We start from the raw sequence: 21,401 nt of genomic DNA on the forward strand, positions 1-21,401 counted from the left end.
TAGCCAACACTTTTTTGACAATTCTTGGATCGATCAGGCAGGAGGGAATGATTAATATAGAAGGGACATCCGCTGTCCCTTTCTGCAATCCTGCCCTGCCTGATCCAACATTTTTAACAGTGGAAATTTAATTCAGCTTCAATTCCAGACTGCAGTCCACACTTCCCAGATATTAATTGACTATTTATCTATTGACGTTGTATAGCTTCAGATCCTTCCCAAGCAACCAGTCGAATGAAAGTAAATAAGTGATCCAGCTGTGGACCACACACAGATTTCAGCTATCTACTGAAGTTAACGTGCTGTGCATAGCACAGAATAGGATTCTGCTATAATGGGTATATATAGAGACTTTTCCACCTAGTTCAAGTGTATGTAAAAGCATAAAAATTATTATTCAGAAGTATCTTAGCAGTACATTCACATTTCCCTGTATCAAACAGGACTATTGCATGACCATCTGTACAGTGCACCACTATAAAGAGAAAAAGTTACACTTCTTTTGTGATGCATGTAATTTCTAAAGACGGAGTTCCATGAATGATGATATAACTATTAAATGACACTTAAGTGTACAACATATCACCAAGAATGTTTGGGAGCAAACAAACACAAGCAAGGCTGCAGAGGTTAGAAGATAAAGAGTACTGTTTGGTCCATAATGTAGGTAAGTATTGAAGACAGACCATTAGTAAAATTTGTACAATTCCTAATAACGTCTATGGTGGGCATGCGTAAGGTAGTAAGCCACTAGATCCAAATTTTTAATAGGCACCCCTATCACAGCAGGAGACTTACTCCCCAACACCTGGTGCACTAGCATCTTTCCTTATCTCAATTAGGTCTTTTTGCAGACTTAAAATAGGGTTTTAGTAATGATCTGCAAGATCAGCAATTTTTTTTTTCAGGGAATATCGCAGTGTACACCGGTATACACATTTTAGGATCTCTAGGAATGTTATCCTGAAATATTTCACTTTGCATAATGAGATGAAAATGAGAATACCATTCCAGTGTCAGACTAATTTCGGACACACAATGGCATATAGAGAAATCTTAATGTTAAATCTGGAAGTCCACCTATGTGCTAAATATTTCTGAATGCTATCCATTCATAGACCCAGAGAAGTAGTGCACCTACCTTTTAAATACTGTTGCTGGCCGATTTTTGTGGACTGACTTGTGACAGCCCTGCACAATGTCTTTCGCATTACAATATATTTACAGCTACTTAGCAAGATCAGAGTTAATGGGCTCCCATTAAATTGGTATAATAAAATGCTTTCAATAGTACATTTAGAAGACCAAAAAAAAAAAAAAAAAAAATAGGGAAAGTTGTTGTTTGAGTTTATACATTTTAATTTGCTGAGAACATAAAGAGAAGAGTTACCTGATTCTTGGCCTTTTCTCCATTATTTTTATATATCTGATTTGCAGGTATAACAACCTGAGTGTTGCAATTACAATAATCTCTTTTACACTCCTAAATACCTATTGAATTCTGCTAAATGTACTCTACTGCAGCGGTTGCCAACCGCTGGTCCACGGCTCTGGTTGGAGCGGGGTTTGGAGAAGGACCCCGCTGGGGTAGCGCACCTGCCAGAGCTGCGGACCATGTTCCTCATACAAATCCCTGGCTCAGGGAAGTGGGCGGGCCGTGTCCCTGGATGGGAGAGTGGGTGGGGTTATGTCACAATGACATCACCATGGGGGAGGTTTCTCCCCCTTTGATTCACACCCGGCTCCCCGCGCATGCGCGGTTAGGAGCCAGTAATTTTAGTGGTCCGCGGGACGGAAAAGGTTGGCGACCACTGCTCTACTGTATGTATTTCATCTGTGTCATACACCCCTACATAAGTTACAATTATTGCCAATACCTTGACCTATACTATTATTTGTGAACATTTTAAAAAACACCTTGTAAAAGTAAAAGTTAGAATTACCTTGATATAAGTTCCCTTGAAGAATCGGTTAGTGCTGGACTTTCATTTTTCACCATGCATGTCAGAGCAGACACCACTCCTGCCGTCAATAGCTTTTGCACCCGCGCCTCAATAAACTCTTTCTTATCCTACAGTTAATGACATCAAATTTCCATGAATATGGCTACAGATTGCAGTGAAATAACACAATGCCAGTGGAATATTTGATTGTTATTGAAGATACTTTTACTAGATGGCCTCTCACCTTTGGGTGCTCCTCCGGAACATGTTGCTTGGCATACTTTGCCAGTTCTAACATCTGTGGGTCTATTTCTTCACGGTCATAGCTGTTTGTACAGTTTACCAGGGTGGATGCAACTGCAAAGAGGACAGTCTTGTCTTGTGACTAGAAAAAAATAAAATACGATATTTGTTGATAAAGAAGCCTGCAATCACTGCCCTCCAAGCAGCAACTAGAAATTTTAAAAAACAAGTCCAAGATGACACTTACCTCCCTCACACCCCTTCTCACTGCTGGCATAAAAAAACCCACACTACCCCCTAATATTACTAACCTTACGCTTCAGTCATTTAATGCTCCAAGCTGAAGACTTCTCTCTTTTTGTGTTTCAGAGCATTTTCTATTGGCAGTCTTTGCCATGCAGTCAATGATATGAATGCCTGAAAAGGACCCCCTGCTCTGAAACACTGGTCCCTTCATCTCAGCATCCAGAAAAAAGTGGGAGATCATCAAAAATACTGTAGGGGGCAGCCAATGCTGATGTTCCCCCACTCCTTGAAACAATGCCGACAAGACCCTTTGATGGAAAATTTAGGGTATATCTTGTCTTACAAGAAATTAAAAAACAAACAAAAGACCCTTCAGGATGGGTTGGAAAGTAGTTTTTTTGAGGGTCTTTAAGCATTGGGGGTCATTTCAAAAGGATACTGCTGGATAAGTTCATATTATTATTATCTAAAAATATAATGAACAGTAGCAAGTTTCCCAAATCATCTATAATGTGTTCCTTCCATAATCTTGTCTATTTATGCACCTCTCATTTCATGCTTGTGTGCAGCACCCTAGGCGTTAATGCTTGGTTTGGCTGTGAGGAAAGAATAGAAAGCCAACATTGGCTTTTTAGAGATGAATACTATTGTTTTCTCTGGCACAACAGGGTATCTACTGACGGCATAAACATGTAAAATCTTCTGAAACAAATGTGTTTTTACCGAAACAGCTTTCAGCAGCAAACTACTGCATTCCAGCTGATATTTGATGTGCATAGCTAGTCTGATGCGGAGCACAAAAGTAGCAAGCAGGTTTCCTGACTTCATTTCCACTCTGGTATCTTGAACTTTACCTAATTCAAATTAACTTATCTGAATACCCCTTATGGAGCAGAGGAATTGTTAAATTACAGCTATGGGTCTATTGATTTGGCAGTAACTTTGTCATTAATTAAGGTAATGCAAGACAAACTAGTACATATATCATTTTTAGAGAAAAAAAAAATCAGCATTAAAATAATAGCCAAAGAGGGAAGGAGAGAAAATAGTTAATTCGAACTGATTAGGGATAATCAGCTGCTGCCGATTTACTTTAAGATGAGGTTGTTTAATTTAATTTGTAATTAGAAGAGAAGGCAATATCAGCTTGTGTACAGACCTTATGGGCCTATGAGTGCATTTCCAACAGCTAGGTTTCTATACTTTCAGTGTCAAAAATGAATAGAAGTATTTTTCTTGTAATATGCTTTAAGCTAAACATTTTAGCTTCTCTATGAATAAGATGACCTAGGTGTAAGGTGGACCATTTACAATCAGATGGCTGAATTTTCATGAACAGTTCTGAATTGTATAGATACTGTCAGTCCTATTTCTGGGGAAGAAAACCATCTGGGCTTGCTTGGATCCTAATGAATTGTTATTGTTCCCCGAAGATAAAACAAAGCCCAGGGACTGGGTTGTGTCCATAATACACACAATCATACTGGATGTAACTTACCAGCAACAAGATCACTTGTTCCAACAGCAACCCTCATTAGCCAAAACACTGAACTTGGTTTACCCGAGAGAAATTATGGAGTAGCATACTGCTGGTTGAAGAAGTGATGGAGAAATGCCATTGGAGCAGGTAAGTCTTTTTGTAAACAAAAATCATGTCACTAGTGACACAATCACTAATGTGACATGGCCTCAAGTATAGTGAGGGTAAGTACCTCAAAAGCTATCCTTGGAATATTGCCATCTGTACATGTCTCAGTGTTGGCACTCAAATAATTTTATAAATTAGGTCTAAATAAGCTGTCTGTGCATTATGCCTTTGTATTTGTTATAAAAATACAATGGCCAGAATACATTTGTATATGAGGTAGATACTGAATAGCAAAACTGTATACCTTTGCTAACTTGAACATTGCCTGTAAAGCTGCTTTATCTTCAACAAATTCCTCCTTAACATCAGCATCAAATGTTAAATAAGCCAATCCTTCCACTGCCCAGCGGCGTGTGCTTGCTTGAATACTCTCATTGCACAGCCACCTACAAAATAAGAAGCAGACAGTCTTAAGGTACAAAATGCAACATTTAGCGTTATGACACATTGGTCTTCAGTCAAGTTACCCATATTCTACCATAAACAGCGGGGAGAACTCACTTGCGACATTGTTTAGCCAGCTTGAGAGTAGATCCTTCTGCAAACTGTTTCATGCTAAAGTCCGTGCCACCTGCTGATCCCAGTTTACACAAACCCTGCAAGATAAAAGGAAAAAAAAACATTTTAGGCTTCTAAGCCATAATAGCAAAATAACATGCATGAGTAACCCAATCGCACAAAGAACTGGGGCATACCACCAAGGCTCGTATACGGATGGCATCATTTTCATTTTTCTTGTATATGTCTTTGAGTAAGGTCACCCCATTGGCAGTGATGAAGGAAGCTCGCTTAGCTTTGCCAGCTGCATGGATCAATGCCTCCACTGCCACTCGCTGATCAACCTCCCGCTCTGAAGCGCACAGAGCTATAATGCTCTCCATTATACCTGTAAGCTCAAGAGTACGGTTCCCAGCTTCAGAAGGGCCCTGCAATAAGCAGGAGACTGTTTGTATTGCACATAGTTTACCATCCATACCGTGACCTTCAAACAAACTCCTGCAAGTGAAAAAGTAAAATAATGTACGGTAAATAAACAAGGCTTCCAAAAAATATATATAAAAAATATATATATATATATATATATAAAATATATATATATATATATATATATATATTTTATTTTATTTTTTTATGTAAACCTAATAAAGTAATAGCTCTTTTTGCCCAGTTGTAGAATTATTTTTTGGGCAGATTAGAAAACAAAGTGCAATAACAACATTTTTTTTACCACCACATACACTTTACTACTACCCAGTAGGAAAACCCATCATATTGTTTGCTAAAAGAATGGGGTTACAGGGTATCCAAACAGGGGACAGTTGCCATTTACTTTACAAAGCACTGCAAAGAAACAACACGCATGCAGGCACCTGGTGGTGTTCTACTGGCTCATTTTAGGGGGTTTGTTAGGTGTTAGAAAAAAGATTTAGAATAGGGAGAGTGTGTTTTATGGACAATTTAGTGTTAAAGTGCCTATTCTTTGGTCGATAGATGTATGACCAGATAAATGACTGATACCTTCCTTTAATTGATTGTTTTCCTGGTATAACCATCATCGACCAGCTAAAAAAAGTGCTGCTCAACTCTGCCTTCTCCAACAGGTTAATGAAAATGAGCAGTGGCGTTTTTCTAACAGGTGGAAGCCACTGGAAGTGCTCCTTGCTGTTAATATAACAGGCAGAGCCGCTGAATGGAGCTGTGCAGGGGCAAAAGAACCATTCCTAATCAAATCAATCACATGTTGATTGGGAATGCCCTGGCTTTAAAATCTTTGTTATATTTGATGTTTTTATCTGATCTAACATCTAATTTGTTTACCCCTACGTCATCACTACTACAAAATGAAGCATCAAAAGCACCGACTAGATTAGCAAAATACATGCAAATGTTGATTTGAAGATGCAGGATTCATTAGTATATTACAATATAGAGTTACGGTTTGATTTAGGAACACTGCAACACATGAATAATAGAGAAAAACACTTTATACCCAGTTTTAGATCTGTCTCAAAACAGATCTTCATTGTTGAAAGATGAAAGGTCCCCTTTAAAGCCTTCTTACCGAACATAATCTTCACAAAGCTTGTGGAAATTCTCTCGCTCTGCGTCACACTTGAGATCATCAAAGAGTTTATTTAGAAGCACTGAGGCGCTCATCCTGGTGGTTTCTGTAACTGACAGGCTGCCTGGAATCTCCACAAGGGAGCCTCCTATTTCAAGGATTTTCTTCAAGCCTTAGAAAAAAGAACAACATGGATAAAATAAGAACTTGCTAGCATACTAATATTTTGATGTATTGTTCCATCTGTAAATCCTTTTGATCTAAATCAGCAAAGGCAACACTGGTCCCCTAGCTTCCAGCTAATCCCTAACAATGACTTTATACACAGATTATCCAGTTCCTGTTAGTTATCTTGCCAGTACAAAACAATGTTAGTTCATCAGAAATAGAAAGGATCTGGGGGTTCTGGTAGATCATAGACCTAATAACAGCATGCAATGCCAAGCTGCAATATCTAAAGCTAGCAAAGTACTTTCTTGAATTAAAAGAGGAATAGACTGGTGAGATGGAGACATTACCCTGCCCCTGTACAAAGCATTGCTCAGACCAGTTTTGGGCACCAGTTCACAAAAAGGACATTGCAGAACTGGAGAGAGTTCAGAGAAGGGCAACTAAACTAATAAAAGGAATGGAGGAGCTCAGCTATGAGGAGAGATTAGCTGAACTGAATCTATTCTGCCTGAACTGAAGAGACGTATAAGGGGGGATATGATCACCCTGTATAAATATATAAACGGTCCATATAGAGAACTCTCTTCCAAATTATTCACTTATCGTTACAAAGGAGAAGAGGGCACTCTTTGTGTCTGGAAGAAAAGAGGTTTAAGCTCCAGATAAGGAAGGGATTCTTCACTGTAAGGTCTGTGAAAATGTGGAATCGACTGCCTATTCAGCAGCTACAATAGATGGTTTTCTAGAAGCACAGAATATAACTGGGTATAAAGGCTTTTAAGTAAAGATAACAAAGACTGTTGATCCAGGGAACATCTGATTGCCTCATGGAATCAGGAAGGATTTTTTTTTCCTGTTGGAGAAAATTGTATCAGGGTTTTTTTTTTGCCTTTCTCTGGATCAACTATATCTATAGGGTTTTGTATCTGGGATATGTTTATTTCACTAGTGGTTGAACTTATGTCTTTTTTCAACCTGACTTACTATGTAACTAAAAATGCATCAGGTATTCGTTTCTTTTCCCTTTTGCAAGCTTTTTCCAATCATTAGTGTGGTATTTGGCATCAAATCCACCTTTATGAAATCCACTTACCTTGATCAATGACCCACAAGGTCACTCCATTGTTGGCATCACGCAATGATTTCCGTGGAACTACTTTTATGAGAAGATTAAGAGAATTCTCTCTTCCATGTGCAGACACACTAGCCTGAGTGAGCATCTCAAGCAGGTGATGAATCATCGACTTCAGCTCCTTAGAGGGATCTTTAAAGATTCAAAAGTTAAAGATGTAAAATTTTGCCAAGAATAACTATCTTGCTATTCTGTATTACATAGATGTTTACCTAGAACAATTGCTCCTTCCTTAGCTCGAATATCCTTCTTCATGTCTTCTTTTAAAGTATCAAACATGGTATTTAGGACAGTACAGGCAGCAAGAGAGACTGGCTCATCGTCCACTGCCATCACTGCACAAAACTTCTCCATGCCCACTGCATTGAGGATAGCCAGTGTCTGCAGACAGAGAATAATAATAATATAGTAGATGACAATTTTCAGACTTTCATTGCTTTTTTATCTTAAATTACTAATAGAGAACCAAAAGGGTCACTGTAATGGAAGTGAAACTTACTCGTGGCTGATGACCAGTACAGAGACCAACAAAGGTTCTCAGAGCAGCCAGCATCATGTCTGCTTTTTTAGTGTCCAACAGTCGTACCAGGAGACGGACCCCGTCACTCTGAAAAATCTTCTCTGCTCCAGCATCTTCCCGAGCCAAAACCACCAAATTCTGTGCCGCCTGCAAATAAAGGCAGATTAAGTTTTCACACTTTTCTTTCTGGGGCTTTTTTTCCCTCATTTAGCCTTTATGGCTCATATAATGCTCCAGTCTATCCATATTATGTTGCTTGCATTTGGATTAGATGTTTATTTTATATAAATTAAAATGTAACCCAACATGTGGATATTTTATAACATTTAAGTATAGTAGAAATGATGAACATTTTTAAAGGAATCCCATGCAGTCAGAATCAGATGCTATTGCTGATCTTCCCATATAAAAATGCTAGTTGGGCATCATGCAGACCTTAAAGCATTATATATTTATTGTCACATGTGGTATGCTTGTGTTTACTGAATCAAATTACTGTAGCCACTGCATCATCATGACAGCCAAACAACTAATGTTTTTCAGAGGCATCAGAATCGGCAATTTATTTCTTATTTCACAGCACAGGTCACTTTAATTTTTGCTCTGCTGACAAATCACCCCTTCCCAATCTCATTTTTTGCAAGAGAAAAATAATTGACAATTTCAAGATCTTAAAGCCATGCTAGATTGTCCAGGCTCTCCCCCTCCAATAGGCCTAGGTCAAACAAAAGGTATTCATTCCTTTTGAAATACAAGGATCTTGTGTAAAAAAATGCTTTGTGTTGGAAGGGATTAGAGCATTATACATTGATGATGTGACAACCAGCAGCTGACTGAGAAATCCATTATATTTAGCACCTTTACCTTTAACCCAGTATCACAAATCCGCACCAATTAGCAAGTACCTTTTGCTGCTTTTCAACGTCTTTCTCATCGGGGTCAAGCAAGATGCGAAACATTTGGTCCACTTTGGAATCTGTGGAGGACATGAGCTGCACCTGCCAGAGGAAATAATCAGTTATATGGAGAGCAGGAATAAAAAGCATCAGTCTATTACTTTTAAGTTTGTTAAATGACTATAATTGAAAGCATTTGCTAGTTAAAATGAAATTTAAATTAATTTAGGAGAAAAATAATGTGACTGCTAATTTCTTGAATACTTTTTTTTGTATTTGTTCTTTTCAACACTTATTGTGTATTATGTTAAAATGTTAAACTTGGAGAACCTGTAATGTGGAAGCTGTACCCAAAAAGGCATGCAATGGGTGAAGAACTTTTTTGGCTGTAAAAGCCCCCTGTGGTTGACCTTTTTCCCTTACTGGCTTGCTATACTTTGTGTCTTGGTGTGGAGGCTAGCAACTAAATAGAGCTTTGCTTCAATGTAGGGCTACCCTCCTGATGACTGCTGAACTGATAACTATTTGGGTCAATAAGCATCAGAAGTGTAGCAAAATCCCCATATCAACATAAAGGAGGCAGTAGTGCCTTCCAAGATCTCACACAACATATTCAACTAATAGAACAAGAGGTCACTAGTCCTAAGGAAGAAAGGAAGAAATGTAAATTTATTATTTACAGAGTGCTTCTTATTACAATTACAATTTCAAGATGTTATATTACTTTTTGAGTTAAAAAAAAAAAAAAAAACACCGGAAGCAATCAGCAATTTTTTTTAAATTTTAACTCTTTTTACTGCAGGTTACTGCCCATCACTAATGCTTCTAGAAGTTGAGGAAGATCGATGAAATAATTGTGTTTCATTGACCAGCACTTTCTTCACCTGAATAAATAATTTGGCTTGGATATATATGCATGCAAATTTACATTTTTTAAATTGAATTTTACAAAAAAAAAAAATATATGGCAAACGTTTCAACTTTTGTTTTATTTTATTGTACCACAATGACAAAAAGGTCACTGGAAAGAGTGCTGGATGGATGCTATGTGGGACCAAGATATCTCAGATACATCTGAAGTAAAACCAGTATTGAGTTTTTTTGCAGGGAACCTCTAGGTTTCTTGTTCATTGTACAAAATTTCTGTTCTGCGGCTGGTTTTACTGGGAATCTGCAGGAGCAGGGTGGGACGGATTCCCAGTTTCATGCCCCACATTTTCCTAAGGCCCAGAAGCCTATTTAGCACAGCTTGTGTTAAGCAGCAGGTGGCTGTATGTTACACGGACTGTGAATCATTCTTTTTATGTAATCCTAATCAGCAATGCATTTTGTTTAACCTCCCTGGTGGTATTCCTGAGTTTGGCTCGGGGTTAATTTTCAGTACCAAAAGCACTAACTCTGAGCCACACTCAGGGTGAAATTGCCAGGGAGTTTAAAAAGCTTACCTGGCAAGCGGTGCCCGCCATCTGCTTCCCCTGTGTAACCTGGAGATGCCCGGCCGGCATCTGCGTCCCCAACATGTGAACTTTGGGGACACAGATGCCGGCCAGGCATCTGCACGCTAGCCTGTGGCTGGGGGGCAGGACTGGGAGGCGGGACCAAGCGGGAAATTTAAAATAGGTATTTTTAAATGTATCGCTTTTACATTTAAAAATTCTTAATAATTATACCGCCAGGGAGATCAAAAAGCAGCCAGGATTATATGTTGGCTAGGAGGCTGTACATTTTTGTTATGGATTTTTGTTGTGGACACTGACTCCTGTGAGGGAAAATACAGTAGTTTTCTTTTCACTGTTTTTTTTTTCTAATAAATGCAGGCAGGAACCCTAAAGTAAATCTAATGTCTGGAGTTACATCACTGCCAGCCTGCCATAGGAATGCAATTGTAATTGTCTAGAGCAAAAATCTAACGCATGTAGATTGGTCTCCTGTCCTTAGTGATGCAACAGATCACTAAACTATTCGGGGATCGCTGCTATATTTTCCTATAGAGATAGACAGACCTCCCCCTCATAAGAAATGACCACTTATCCTAGTATCATAAAAGATTTTATTGGCCCTAACACAGTAATGGGGGATTAAATGAAGGCCAAAGTAGATAATAGAGGTTATAGAAATAAGCAAATAACACAAAGGGCAGCAGTAACTGCTTTTGAACCAGATAAGATGTACTGTTTATTCTGAGTTAGGCTGTGTACACACATGCAATTTTCATTACTAGAAACAATCTATCCTGATCGTTTCCGAAGACAAGAGTGAACAAACGCGCACCATTCTAGTCTATAGGAGGAGAATGAGTGAGCGGCACCCCACTGAGCTCTTCACCATTGATCATTAATGGAACCATCAGGACAGATCCATGAACAAAGTTGCAACAACTGTACGCGTCCAACGAATGGTCAGAGATGAGCCTGACTGCTCGTATCAGACGAGAATCATCCAACGTGCGTACATAGCCTTCCCCTTTGACTGTACTACAAAAATTTGTACATCCCCTAGCACTACCCAATAATCCCTACTCACTCCTGAACTAATATTGATATTGGCAGTAGGAGTTAATTTCAAGTTGAAAATGTGAATGTATATTGGAAAAACCTATTCAATCTTGGTTAGTAGTTTGCCTCATACTTGTACAGTTCTTCTTTTCACACATATACGGAGTGCATGTGTCTCATGCATACCTTTTCTTGTGCCTGGACTCCCAGATTTCTCACCGCCTCCTGAAATACTTTATTTTTGGGTTCCAAAGTCAAACATCTGCGGAGATCAAGTATGGCCTGGTCTATGCGTCCCAGTTTCTCCAAGGCCTGACTGCGCCTGAACAGGGCCTTAACATCACCAGCGTCAACCTCTATAGCTGCAGAATAAAAAGTCATAAATGTTATTTCTATATTTGATATGGTCTCAAAGGCTTCAACAGTGCAGCAGAATCTCTGGCAAGTAATACAATACATTATTTGTAGAAAGATTATTGATCCCAAACTTTTAAAGAAGGATAGAAAAAAAATAATGGAACATATAACATGTATATAGCAGTTAAGGTCTGGATTTACAACAAAGCAATGTTTGTCTATGCAGCCGATATGCAGCGGCACAGGCTAAGAGACACTCTTCTCCTATATAATTAGTAATAGGCTTTGCCCCACCCCCCCACAATTCACAACATCCAGAGAAATACTATTGTTTACTACAATAATGTATACACGCACATACATATATATATATATGTGTTATTGTAGAAAACAAAGGTATTTCTCTGGATTTTGTGTATTATAGGAGTGTCTCTTTTTGCTACAGACTCTGGTAACAGTATTCAAGCAGTGGAGATGCTCAGGCATGCCCAGAAGGAGCACCCAAGAGCCCCCAGGGATGCATGATGTAGGTATCTTGGGAGGCTTTGTGCTCCAATTCAAGTCAACCGAGAATTAGGGGCGGTGCTGCATCCTAAAAAAAAAATAGGGTGTTGCATTTAGAAAAACAAACAGTATTTTTACCTTACATAAAAGGGTTGTCTACCCTCTATGTAAAGTGAAAATTCTGAAATTAGGTACGCTTTAAGGACATAAAATGCAACAAATATTTATTGATTATAAGCTTACAGATATGTAGTACTCGCTTCTCCTTAGGACAAACCTTAAAGCAGAATTAAAGTTCCACTTATATTAATCCATGATCAGGCCGGTCATTATTATAGTAAGAGACAGAGATGTTCCTTCTGCAAAACCCCTCCTACCTGCAGCTTGCTTCAGGTATCTGTCAATAAATAGGTGAACTGAGCACAGCAATTGGTGAAAGAAGATCATGAGAGTTACGTCATCCCAGCCATTCCTATTGGATGCCAGGGTACCCGGCAATCATGGCTTCCCTTGCACGTGCTGGGAATAAATGCGGGAGTTATGTCAACCCACTCTAACCAATCAAGGTGGCCGGGGATCGACCCTGGGAAAAGAAATTAGAAAATAGCAATGCCCCTGTGAGGGAACAGAGGCAGGTGAGTAAAAATGGGCTTTAGTTCTGCTTTAATCTGCTCCAACATACTTATAGTTTAGACTAAGCTGAGTAGAAATCCATTTACCTTTTGATGCGTCTTCTTCTGCTTTTGTGTAATTTTCCTGCAAAAGAGAACATTTTAAACTGATTGTACCCTGTGTAATACTCATGTCACCCCTTCTATCCACCAACCTGTACATTATTATAAATTACAATATATTTCTGCAATCTCTGCGGAGACGTTTTATCCCTCAGAACTTTCACTATTTTGTTGCCAGCCAAAAATATCCGTATTAAAATTAATATAATAAACGAAGTCTAACTAAAGCTCGGTATCAGCCTTTCTCAACCTATTACCTATGAGGAAATAATTTTCAGGTGTTAGGGAATCCCTAGTAAAAACAATTTTTTGGGAGTCAATGGGAAAAAAACCTCCTAAAGCGGAACTTAATGCAAAATAAAAAAACAAAACAAAAACACACTTATCTTTAATTCCGCAGATCCGTCGATCCGGGAGGTTTCTTCGCTTGGGTCCTGCCTTATCCTTCTTCAACCCAGTGCAGAGGAAACACTGGGCTCCGCCATCTTTTTCATCCTTCCTCTGGGTTCTTCTTTGTACGTCACCCGGTCTCAAACTGCGCAGGCGCAAGACCGGGTGGTGTAGATGAGGGAAATGATAGCCAATCTCACTGCGCATTCATGAGATTGGCAATTTTTTTCTCCCAATAAAGAAAGAGCTCCTTCTGCGTATGCCTGAGATTGGCTATGCACAGAAAAAGCAGCTAAGAGCCTCCCAGGATGTGTGACATAGGTATCCTGAGAGGCTCTGTGCTCCCATTAAGTCTTGACCGCCATGGCACTGCACCATTTAAAGAAGAAAAGGTTGTTGAACCTAAAAAAACAACAACATTTTACTATTTAGAAGGGCTGTCTAACCTTCTATGGAAATAAAAAAAAAATTAACATTGGGGGAACCCCTTGAGCAATTTAGAGGAGCAAATAGAGGGACACAGATTGCAATGCAAATAAAGAATAATGTTTATACCTGAGTTTCTCAATCAGAGGTTGCTAGGTGTTCCTTGAGCAATGAGCACTTTGTTCCTCTAAGGTCAGTTTAAAGCGTACCTAAACTCAGAATATTCACTTCACATAAAAGAGTAGACAACTGTTTTTGTTTTAAGTGCATCACTCTTTAAAAAAAAAAAAAAGGGGTGCAGCACTGCCTGCTAGGCGATCAAGAATGAATGGGAGCACAAAGCCTTGGATACCTATGTCACGTATCCAGGAGGCTCTTGGGTGCTCCTTCTTGCACATGCCCGAGCATCTCAGGCATGCGCAAAAGGAGCCTTTTCGTGGGAAAAAAAAAATTGCTGATCTCACGCATGCACAGTGAAATAGTCAAAACTTTTTTTTCCAACCTACGTCACCCAATCTCGCGCCTGGGTCAGGTAACGTAGGAAGAAGAGACGAAGATGGCGGTGAACAGATGCCGGGATGACACATGGAAGAGACCTCCGGATGGATCGGACAGCTTGCGGGATTGAAGGTAGGTGTATTTTTTTTTTTATTTTTAGGCACTTTTTAGTTTAGTTCCTCTTTAAGTGACACCAATGATCTTCTTGGCTCTCTGTAAGGGCGACATTCTTCCCAATGACCAGCAATGTAAGAGGAAATCTTCCCACTGACCACCACACTAATATACGGTGAGCTGTGGATATAGTAATTATAGCCGGGGTTCCCTGAAGACCAGAAAGTTATTTCCAGGGTCCCCATGTAAAAGGCTGGGAAGCTTTGCTCTACACTCACCAGTTTGAGGTGACAGGCGGCACGGTTTCGGTGTAGCACAGCTTTATCCTGCTTATCAGCAGATATGTTGATTGCTTTGGTGTAACACACGATGGCCGCTTCATAATCTCCAGATTTAAAGTGCTTGTTACCATCCTCTCTTAAATTTTCTGAATTCATCTGCAAAAATATAAAAAAGAATCCATTTGTTATATCTCATCACACATTTTAATCTATCAATAATACAATTTGTAATAAGAGTTATCAGGGTAGTCCACCTAATGCAAATTTCCTGTGATGGTGTGACAACAATGCTGGACTGCTCCTGTGTTCAGAGCAGAGTTGTCACTCCCATGCATTAAAGTGGGAGGAGTAGAAGGAGGCGTGGATAAAAGCGGTAACACTGATTTACCAGCTTGTCAATCAACACATGACCACACCCAGTTCTACCCACTGCTTTATTGATTGGCCTGTTACTAAGCCCCTCCCACTAGAATCTGCAGTGTCTAGGAGGGGGTGCGTGGGTCCCTTTGCAAATATTTCTTCTCACTTCCTGTTGTCTCCTGAGCAGGAAGTAAAAGAAATCTTCACAGGAGAAACATTTATAAATTGCTGGTTGGGGTTTATTCCCACAAATGCATGCAGAAACCTTCCTGCAACATATATCACATGCATTGCTATTCTCCATCGCCATTCAATTTGAAGGCATGCTGTGTGCAGATTGCAATATGAATGATCACTTCTAATACATTGCATAGCTCTTCATGTTCCAGACAGGAAGTAATCAGCAATTCTCTGGCATGGGGACACAGAACAGACATGCAGCTTTCTCTCTCAGCTCCATGGTAACCACATTCAGGGGACACGTGACCCCCATGTTATTCCTTACAGCTCCTCTTGCTATAATATATTCCTAACAAAACCTCAGAGATCGTCATTGCATATTATACTGCTGAAATCACAGAGCCCGGGCCCTGCTGACAACCACAATATCCTATGAAATCCCTTCCCACCACCCTGCCAGGTTTTGGCACTTACCTTCTCGGCAGCGGTCTCTCCCATCTCCAGCGTGAAGGCCTCAACCCAAGCCGCGGTGTTTCCCAGCTGCCGCCCCGACCGTGCAATTCAGTGTAGCCGGTGGGTCTCCTCACAGAATTCCTGTCAGGCCCCGCCCACTGGTGACGGCTGGAGAGCCCGGCCTATACCATATATGGTAGTGTCTGTCAGGCGTGTGGAGAGGCCCGGGGCGTGTCCTCTGCTCTCCTCACACACAGGGCCCTTCATCCAGTCAGATTTTAGAGTCCCAGATGTCAATGTTTACACACAACTTTCACACAAAATTCACCTTATTTGTTCTTATTTAACCCATTTATGTAAAAATTGATCAATAATGTAAATCTTTAAAAATCTGTAATTCCTTAAAAAAAAGTAAAAAAAAAAAAAGCAGACCACTACATATATATATATATATATATATATATATATATATAGACGTGAATGATGTTCATGCCGTGTTAATCTTTGGTAAAAAAAAAACACAAATAGACCCTAAAAACATAGTTGCTATAGCCAAAAAATTGCTTTGCGTATGCCCAGCAAATAGATGTGAATGATGTTCGAGCCGTGTGAATCTTTTGTAAAAAAAAAAAATAGATCCTAAAAACATAATTGCTATGGGCAAAAGATTGCTTTGCACATGCCCAGCATATAGACGTCAGCGATGTTGATGCCGTGTGAATCTTTAGTAAAAAAAATAATACAGAATTAGACCCTAAAAACTATAGCCAGAAAATTGCTTTGTGTATGCCCAGGATATAGACATAAATGACGTTCATATCGTCTGCAACTCAGTTCTGAATGGAACCCAAAATAACACAAGGCATGTGCGTGTTACCGTGTGAAAAGACACACGTGTTGGGCTGCTTTGGAAAAATATCTCACATCAGATTATTTTTACATACTGGTGCATTGGCAGTCTATTCATTGGACAGGTCTGCCCTTGTGCATGGATGTTAACGTGTTACATAATGCATGTTAGCGCTCATGCGTAACAAAGGGCATTCAGAACAGACAGGCTTAAAGTGGAACTTTCACAAAATAAAATAAAAACATTCACTTACCTTTACTTGTAAAAGGACCTCGATCCGTCTACAAACCGGACCCTTTGCTGGCCTGTGGGAACAATGCCACCCTTACAGATCACTATTGTCACAAATTAACCCCATGGCACAAGATTCACATTAATCAAGGAACCCCTAGTAACCTCTGGAGGAATCCTGGTTGGGAAACACTGCCCTAGACCATGCAATGACATTCACCCTTCAGACGCGTGTGATCAGTTTTGCTGAGTGCCTGGGGTTATTGGCCAGTTGGGAAGTAAACCATTGTTTTCCCATTGACATATTTCTGGCTGCAGATTTTCCTCATGAATTTGACTGTGTTTTATCCCATCCAACTGTCTTATCCTGAGAAGTGCCCCATTCCCTGCTGCGGAGAAACTCCCCCACAACTGATGCTACCACCGCCATGCTTTACAGTAGGTATGACAATCTATGTATTTGCTGTATTGGCTTTCTGCAAGATGTACCATTTTATGTTAATATAAAATATTTTGACTTTGGTATCATCTAACCATACCACCTTTTTTTCACTCAGTTCCAATCTACAAGGTGTATTGTGGCAAAGCACAATTGAAATGAATGGTGGCCATTCTCAGGCCAAGTCTATGCAGACTGTTTTCACAGCATTCACCAGAGCATTTTCTTGTTAGGCTGTAAATTTAAAGCACCCTGCGGTTATTGTAAAGAGTTAAAACACCCATAAACTTTTAAAAACGCTTACAAATGCCTGTAAATGCTCCAAATGCCTTCATTGACACAACTGGGCATTTTGGGGCATTTGGAAGGCATTTTCCCCTGCTCTAACTCTTTGCTCTCATGGTTTAAAATGTCTTTATAAACACAACATCTCATACAAAAGTTGTATGGGAATTTATTAGCATTTATAAATCGAGTTGGTGTACACTTAGAACTAATACACAAAATCTGAAGAATTACCTCTGCAACTGGGACTTTTAAGGCCAATGAATATTGATTACAATAAAAATAAATTCAAACCAAAATTTTATTTACCATCATTAAAACAAGCATAAGTTAAACTTTTAAAAATGTCAAGCAAATATTGTCAATCATTCCTGTCTGGGTATCCTCAGCATAAATGTTACCCTGTTGGTTCGACGTGTACGCGTATTCAGCAATTATTTCCAATATCAATCAGTAGTTCAAAATAGCTATCTTCATATTTAACGAAGTTTGCATTTAAATCTCCGGATGTCCATGCATAAACTCCAATTTTTACTGGCCGTTCAAGAAAACATCTCATATGGCTTTATCTTTGTTGTTTAACTCATATCTCCGCGTCCCTGCACATGGCGTCCCTGCACATGGCATCCCCACATGGGAACCTAGTTTTCTATAATTGCTGATTGAAAAATAAAAGTTGCTGTCCCTGACTATCCTCACCTGCTAGGTGGGTCCTATGTGCTGCATGTATCAGATGTTCTTGTCTTTTCTGTTCCTGAAGAAACAGATACACCCTGCGAAACGCATCGAACCAACAGGGTAACATTTTTGTTGAGGTTACCCGGACAGGAATGTTTGACAATATTTGCTTCACATTTTTTAGCTGATGCTTGTTTTATTGATGTTAAATAAAATTTTGGTTTGAATTTATTTTATTGTAATCAATACTCATTGGCCTTAAAAGTCCCAGTTGCGGAGGTAATTCCTCAGATTTTTTGTATTTGTTCAAAGATTCAGGGATGTGGCCTTGTGTCAAACTAACAGGCTGGTTAAATATCAAAAGTGTTGTTTAGTGTACACTTAGCCTTAACGCAGAACTAAACTTAAAATAAAAAAAAAAATTACACTTACTTTACTTAAGCTTAAAACATACCTAAACTCAACATTTTTACTTTACCTAGAAGGGTAGACAACTCTTCTATATAAAGTAACTGTGTTGTTTTTTTTTTAAGTGCAACAACGCCGCACCTATCAAGACTCAATGGGAGTGCAACCCGGGTGTGTCCTCATATCATGCAAACCAACAAAATGTGATGATTATTTTCTATAACCAATGTAAATGTTTTTTTTACATCCAGACCCATGTACACCTGGCTTAAACAGTAAATTAAGATTTCTGCACCATCCTACAGGAGAATCAGACTTCTTCCACCATTGAACAAACTCTCAATGGTGACAGGGAAACCATTCTTGGATTTCAAGTGTCTTAGTTTCAGCTTCCCAGCTATCAGTTTCATCATGGTATTACAAAAAGAAACTTGAGTATCTTCATCTGTTCTCCCTCCCAGATGTCATTTGTTAGAATTGGGTTATGGCTAAAGAGCAAGCGTATGGAGAGCTTTGTGCGGCATCAGGTTGTGTCTCATGGCACAAACAACTCTCCATTTATTTATTGCTGAACATTTTTGATGGCCATTGTTGTAGTGTTTGGCCCATTTACAAACTGAATGTTTCTCTTATTTATTGCTTCTGGTTGTTCCCAGAACAGCTTTTAGTACATAACAGTAAATTCAGCTGATACATGGGCTTTAGCAGTATTACAACCCTAAAAAAGCAGCAGTTTAATGTGTTCTATCATGTTTACAAACTTTCAACACATGGATAATTAGCATTGGGTTTACAAATAAAGTTTAGGATGTTCACTTTGTAGCAAAAAGAAATGATTATATTGCTTAAGGAAAGTAACAAAACTTTTTTTTGCAAAAAATATCTAATCACATGCAAGGAAATTTGCTAATATTTAAAATGAAATCCAAGTTATAGATGATTGGTACATGTAAACAATAATGATGTAATCTCATATCTGCCTAAAAAAAAGCAAAGAGGCTGTTTATCTAAAAACAGCTGGGGTGGTTACTGGAAAATGTTGGGTGGTGCGCCCAGCTAAAAAGGGCAGGGGATCGCCCAAGAGGAGCAAAATCTGACATGTTTTTCAGTCCTCCAACAACGGAATGGAAATGACTGGTATAGAGGAGAGCACAGTGGACTTCTGTGTGCTCTCCTCTCCTCACAATCTAAAGAACAGAATGGGACATAATCTATCACCTGAAACTGAAATCAATCACAAAAGTTAGTCCAACGATAAGCCTCTGATGCCATACGACTGTACTGGACTTTAGGCTGCAGTGGTCAGACCTCCTGCTAGGCAATCCAGTTTATTTTTTTTGATGCACTTTGAGGGGCATACATATAACTGAACTTTTTTGCAAAATTACTGTTATTATTTATTGGTAACTCCAGCCACTGTTTTCCCATTGGTATGGTTGTTTCTCACTTCCCCGTGACATCTGGATAAGAAATGGAAGGAGCAGTTGTCCTTGGGGCTACCACGTTTTCTTATATAATATTGTGTTTTGTTTATTTTTGAAAGATTTCCATCCCCTCCTGTCTTTATTGGAAGACTATTGGCATAGCAATGGCACCTATGGGGTCAGGAGGTGGAAATAGCTCCATTAGGGGGGCTGTTGAGGGGATTCCAGCTGTAAAAATTGTGGAGTGTCTGCTGTGTAAAAAACAGACAACTATTTGTAGTTCTGCATGAAACTGCATTTAAAGAAATGTGTATTTAGACCGTGGAGTAGTTGTGTGCATGGGTACTAACAATTATGTCATAATATAAAATTTTTTGATGATCATTATTACTGCAACTATTATTTTGTGTGTTTTTACTGACTACTAGACTTTTTTTTTAGCACTTGCTTGCTATGGAAGTGGAAGGTAAGGTGGAAGTACTTGGAATTTATAATGGGAACCTGAGATCTGAGATGCTGAACTGATGCCATTCTCTTCCCTGACAACTTCTGTTCACAGCACCGGTTCCTAGTAATGTACTGGCTATGCTGCCAGCTTGGGAATAATACCAGCACCCCGACTTTACACATATGAAGCCAGTAGATAAAAACACCTCCAATAAATTGGTAATTCCCCATATCCATATAAAGGATAAAAGGGCATGCCAACATCTTTTTGTAGAGACCCTGTGGTAACGGTGAATATTTAATACATTCCAACCAAGGAGCACATCCACAATGGGCCTCATATCTAATTTACTAAAAGCCTAAAAGTGAACCTATGTAAGTAAAAATATTTACAGATCTCCTGCAACATAAAAATAATTTAGAAATATGTTTTACTATGATCAATGACAGTTGGGACCTTACTAGGTCTACCCATAAAAACTTTGTTCTCCTGGTAGGATATTAGGGAGATAGCTACAATAGAGACATAGAAGGTCAAACAGTAGAAACAAACTCAGTTATATTATACTGAAGCTGAGGATTTTTTTGATGGACACCACCTGTCTTAAGGACTTTCATAAATACAATCATTAAAAAAGCACTGATGTTCCTATGAAAAATCCCTCAAAACCTGTGACCCTGGAAATTGGAAGACAGTTGACAACCATTCATTTCACTCTATGGAACTCTGAGCTTTTTCTCTAAACTCTTTTTGTTACTTTTGATTCTGAGATGTTAGTTGTATGTTTTTTTGCTTTAATTAATACATTTCACATATTTTTGATTCCCATTTGCACCTGTGATCTGAATATTTAATGAACATAAATGGGGTCACAAATGACAATCAGCTAGCATGTACAGTATGTTACTAGCAATTTCAGAGCAATATGGATTCTCATTGTACATGGATTTTATAAAATAACTTTTTTGAGATTAGATCATCCAAA

General features: G+C 39.0%; 1 protein-coding gene across 2 annotated transcripts in view; it reads right to left on the bottom strand.

Annotated features, from left to right (window-relative positions):
* Window positions 1-15,818, bottom strand: part of UNC45A (unc-45 myosin chaperone A) — a 28,309-nt gene extending 12,491 nt beyond the window's left edge. The window contains exons 1-14 of one of the 2 annotated variants that reach the window (XM_072402752.1): window positions 15,675-15,818; window positions 14,658-14,816; window positions 12,937-12,973; window positions 11,543-11,718; window positions 8,871-8,963; window positions 7,945-8,112; window positions 7,658-7,826; window positions 7,407-7,577; window positions 6,143-6,314; window positions 4,776-5,076; window positions 4,582-4,676; window positions 4,325-4,466; window positions 2,188-2,328; window positions 1,944-2,071 (exon numbers count right to left, since the gene is read on the bottom strand). In XM_072402752.1, coding sequence (XP_072258853.1) covers window positions 1,944-2,071; window positions 2,188-2,328; window positions 4,325-4,466; window positions 4,582-4,676; window positions 4,776-5,076; window positions 6,143-6,314; window positions 7,407-7,577; window positions 7,658-7,826; window positions 7,945-8,112; window positions 8,871-8,963; window positions 11,543-11,718; window positions 12,937-12,973; window positions 14,658-14,816; window positions 15,675-15,698 — 1,976 coding nt within the window. In that variant the 5' untranslated portion in view covers window positions 15,699-15,818. Of the gene's footprint in view, window positions 1-1,943; window positions 2,072-2,187; window positions 2,329-4,324; window positions 4,467-4,581; window positions 4,677-4,775; window positions 5,077-6,142; window positions 6,315-7,406; window positions 7,578-7,657; window positions 7,827-7,944; window positions 8,113-8,870; window positions 8,964-11,542; window positions 11,719-12,936; window positions 12,974-14,657; window positions 14,817-15,674 lie in introns of those variants that run through there. The other variant, XM_072402753.1, reaches the window with a different exon arrangement.
* Window positions 15,819-21,401: the final 5,583 nt, after the last annotated feature.

Source organism: Pyxicephalus adspersus, chromosome 2 (genome assembly GCF_032062135.1).
Source record: "Pyxicephalus adspersus chromosome 2, UCB_Pads_2.0, whole genome shotgun sequence".
In the NCBI taxonomy this organism is placed as follows: domain Eukaryota; kingdom Metazoa; phylum Chordata; class Amphibia; order Anura; family Pyxicephalidae; genus Pyxicephalus; species Pyxicephalus adspersus.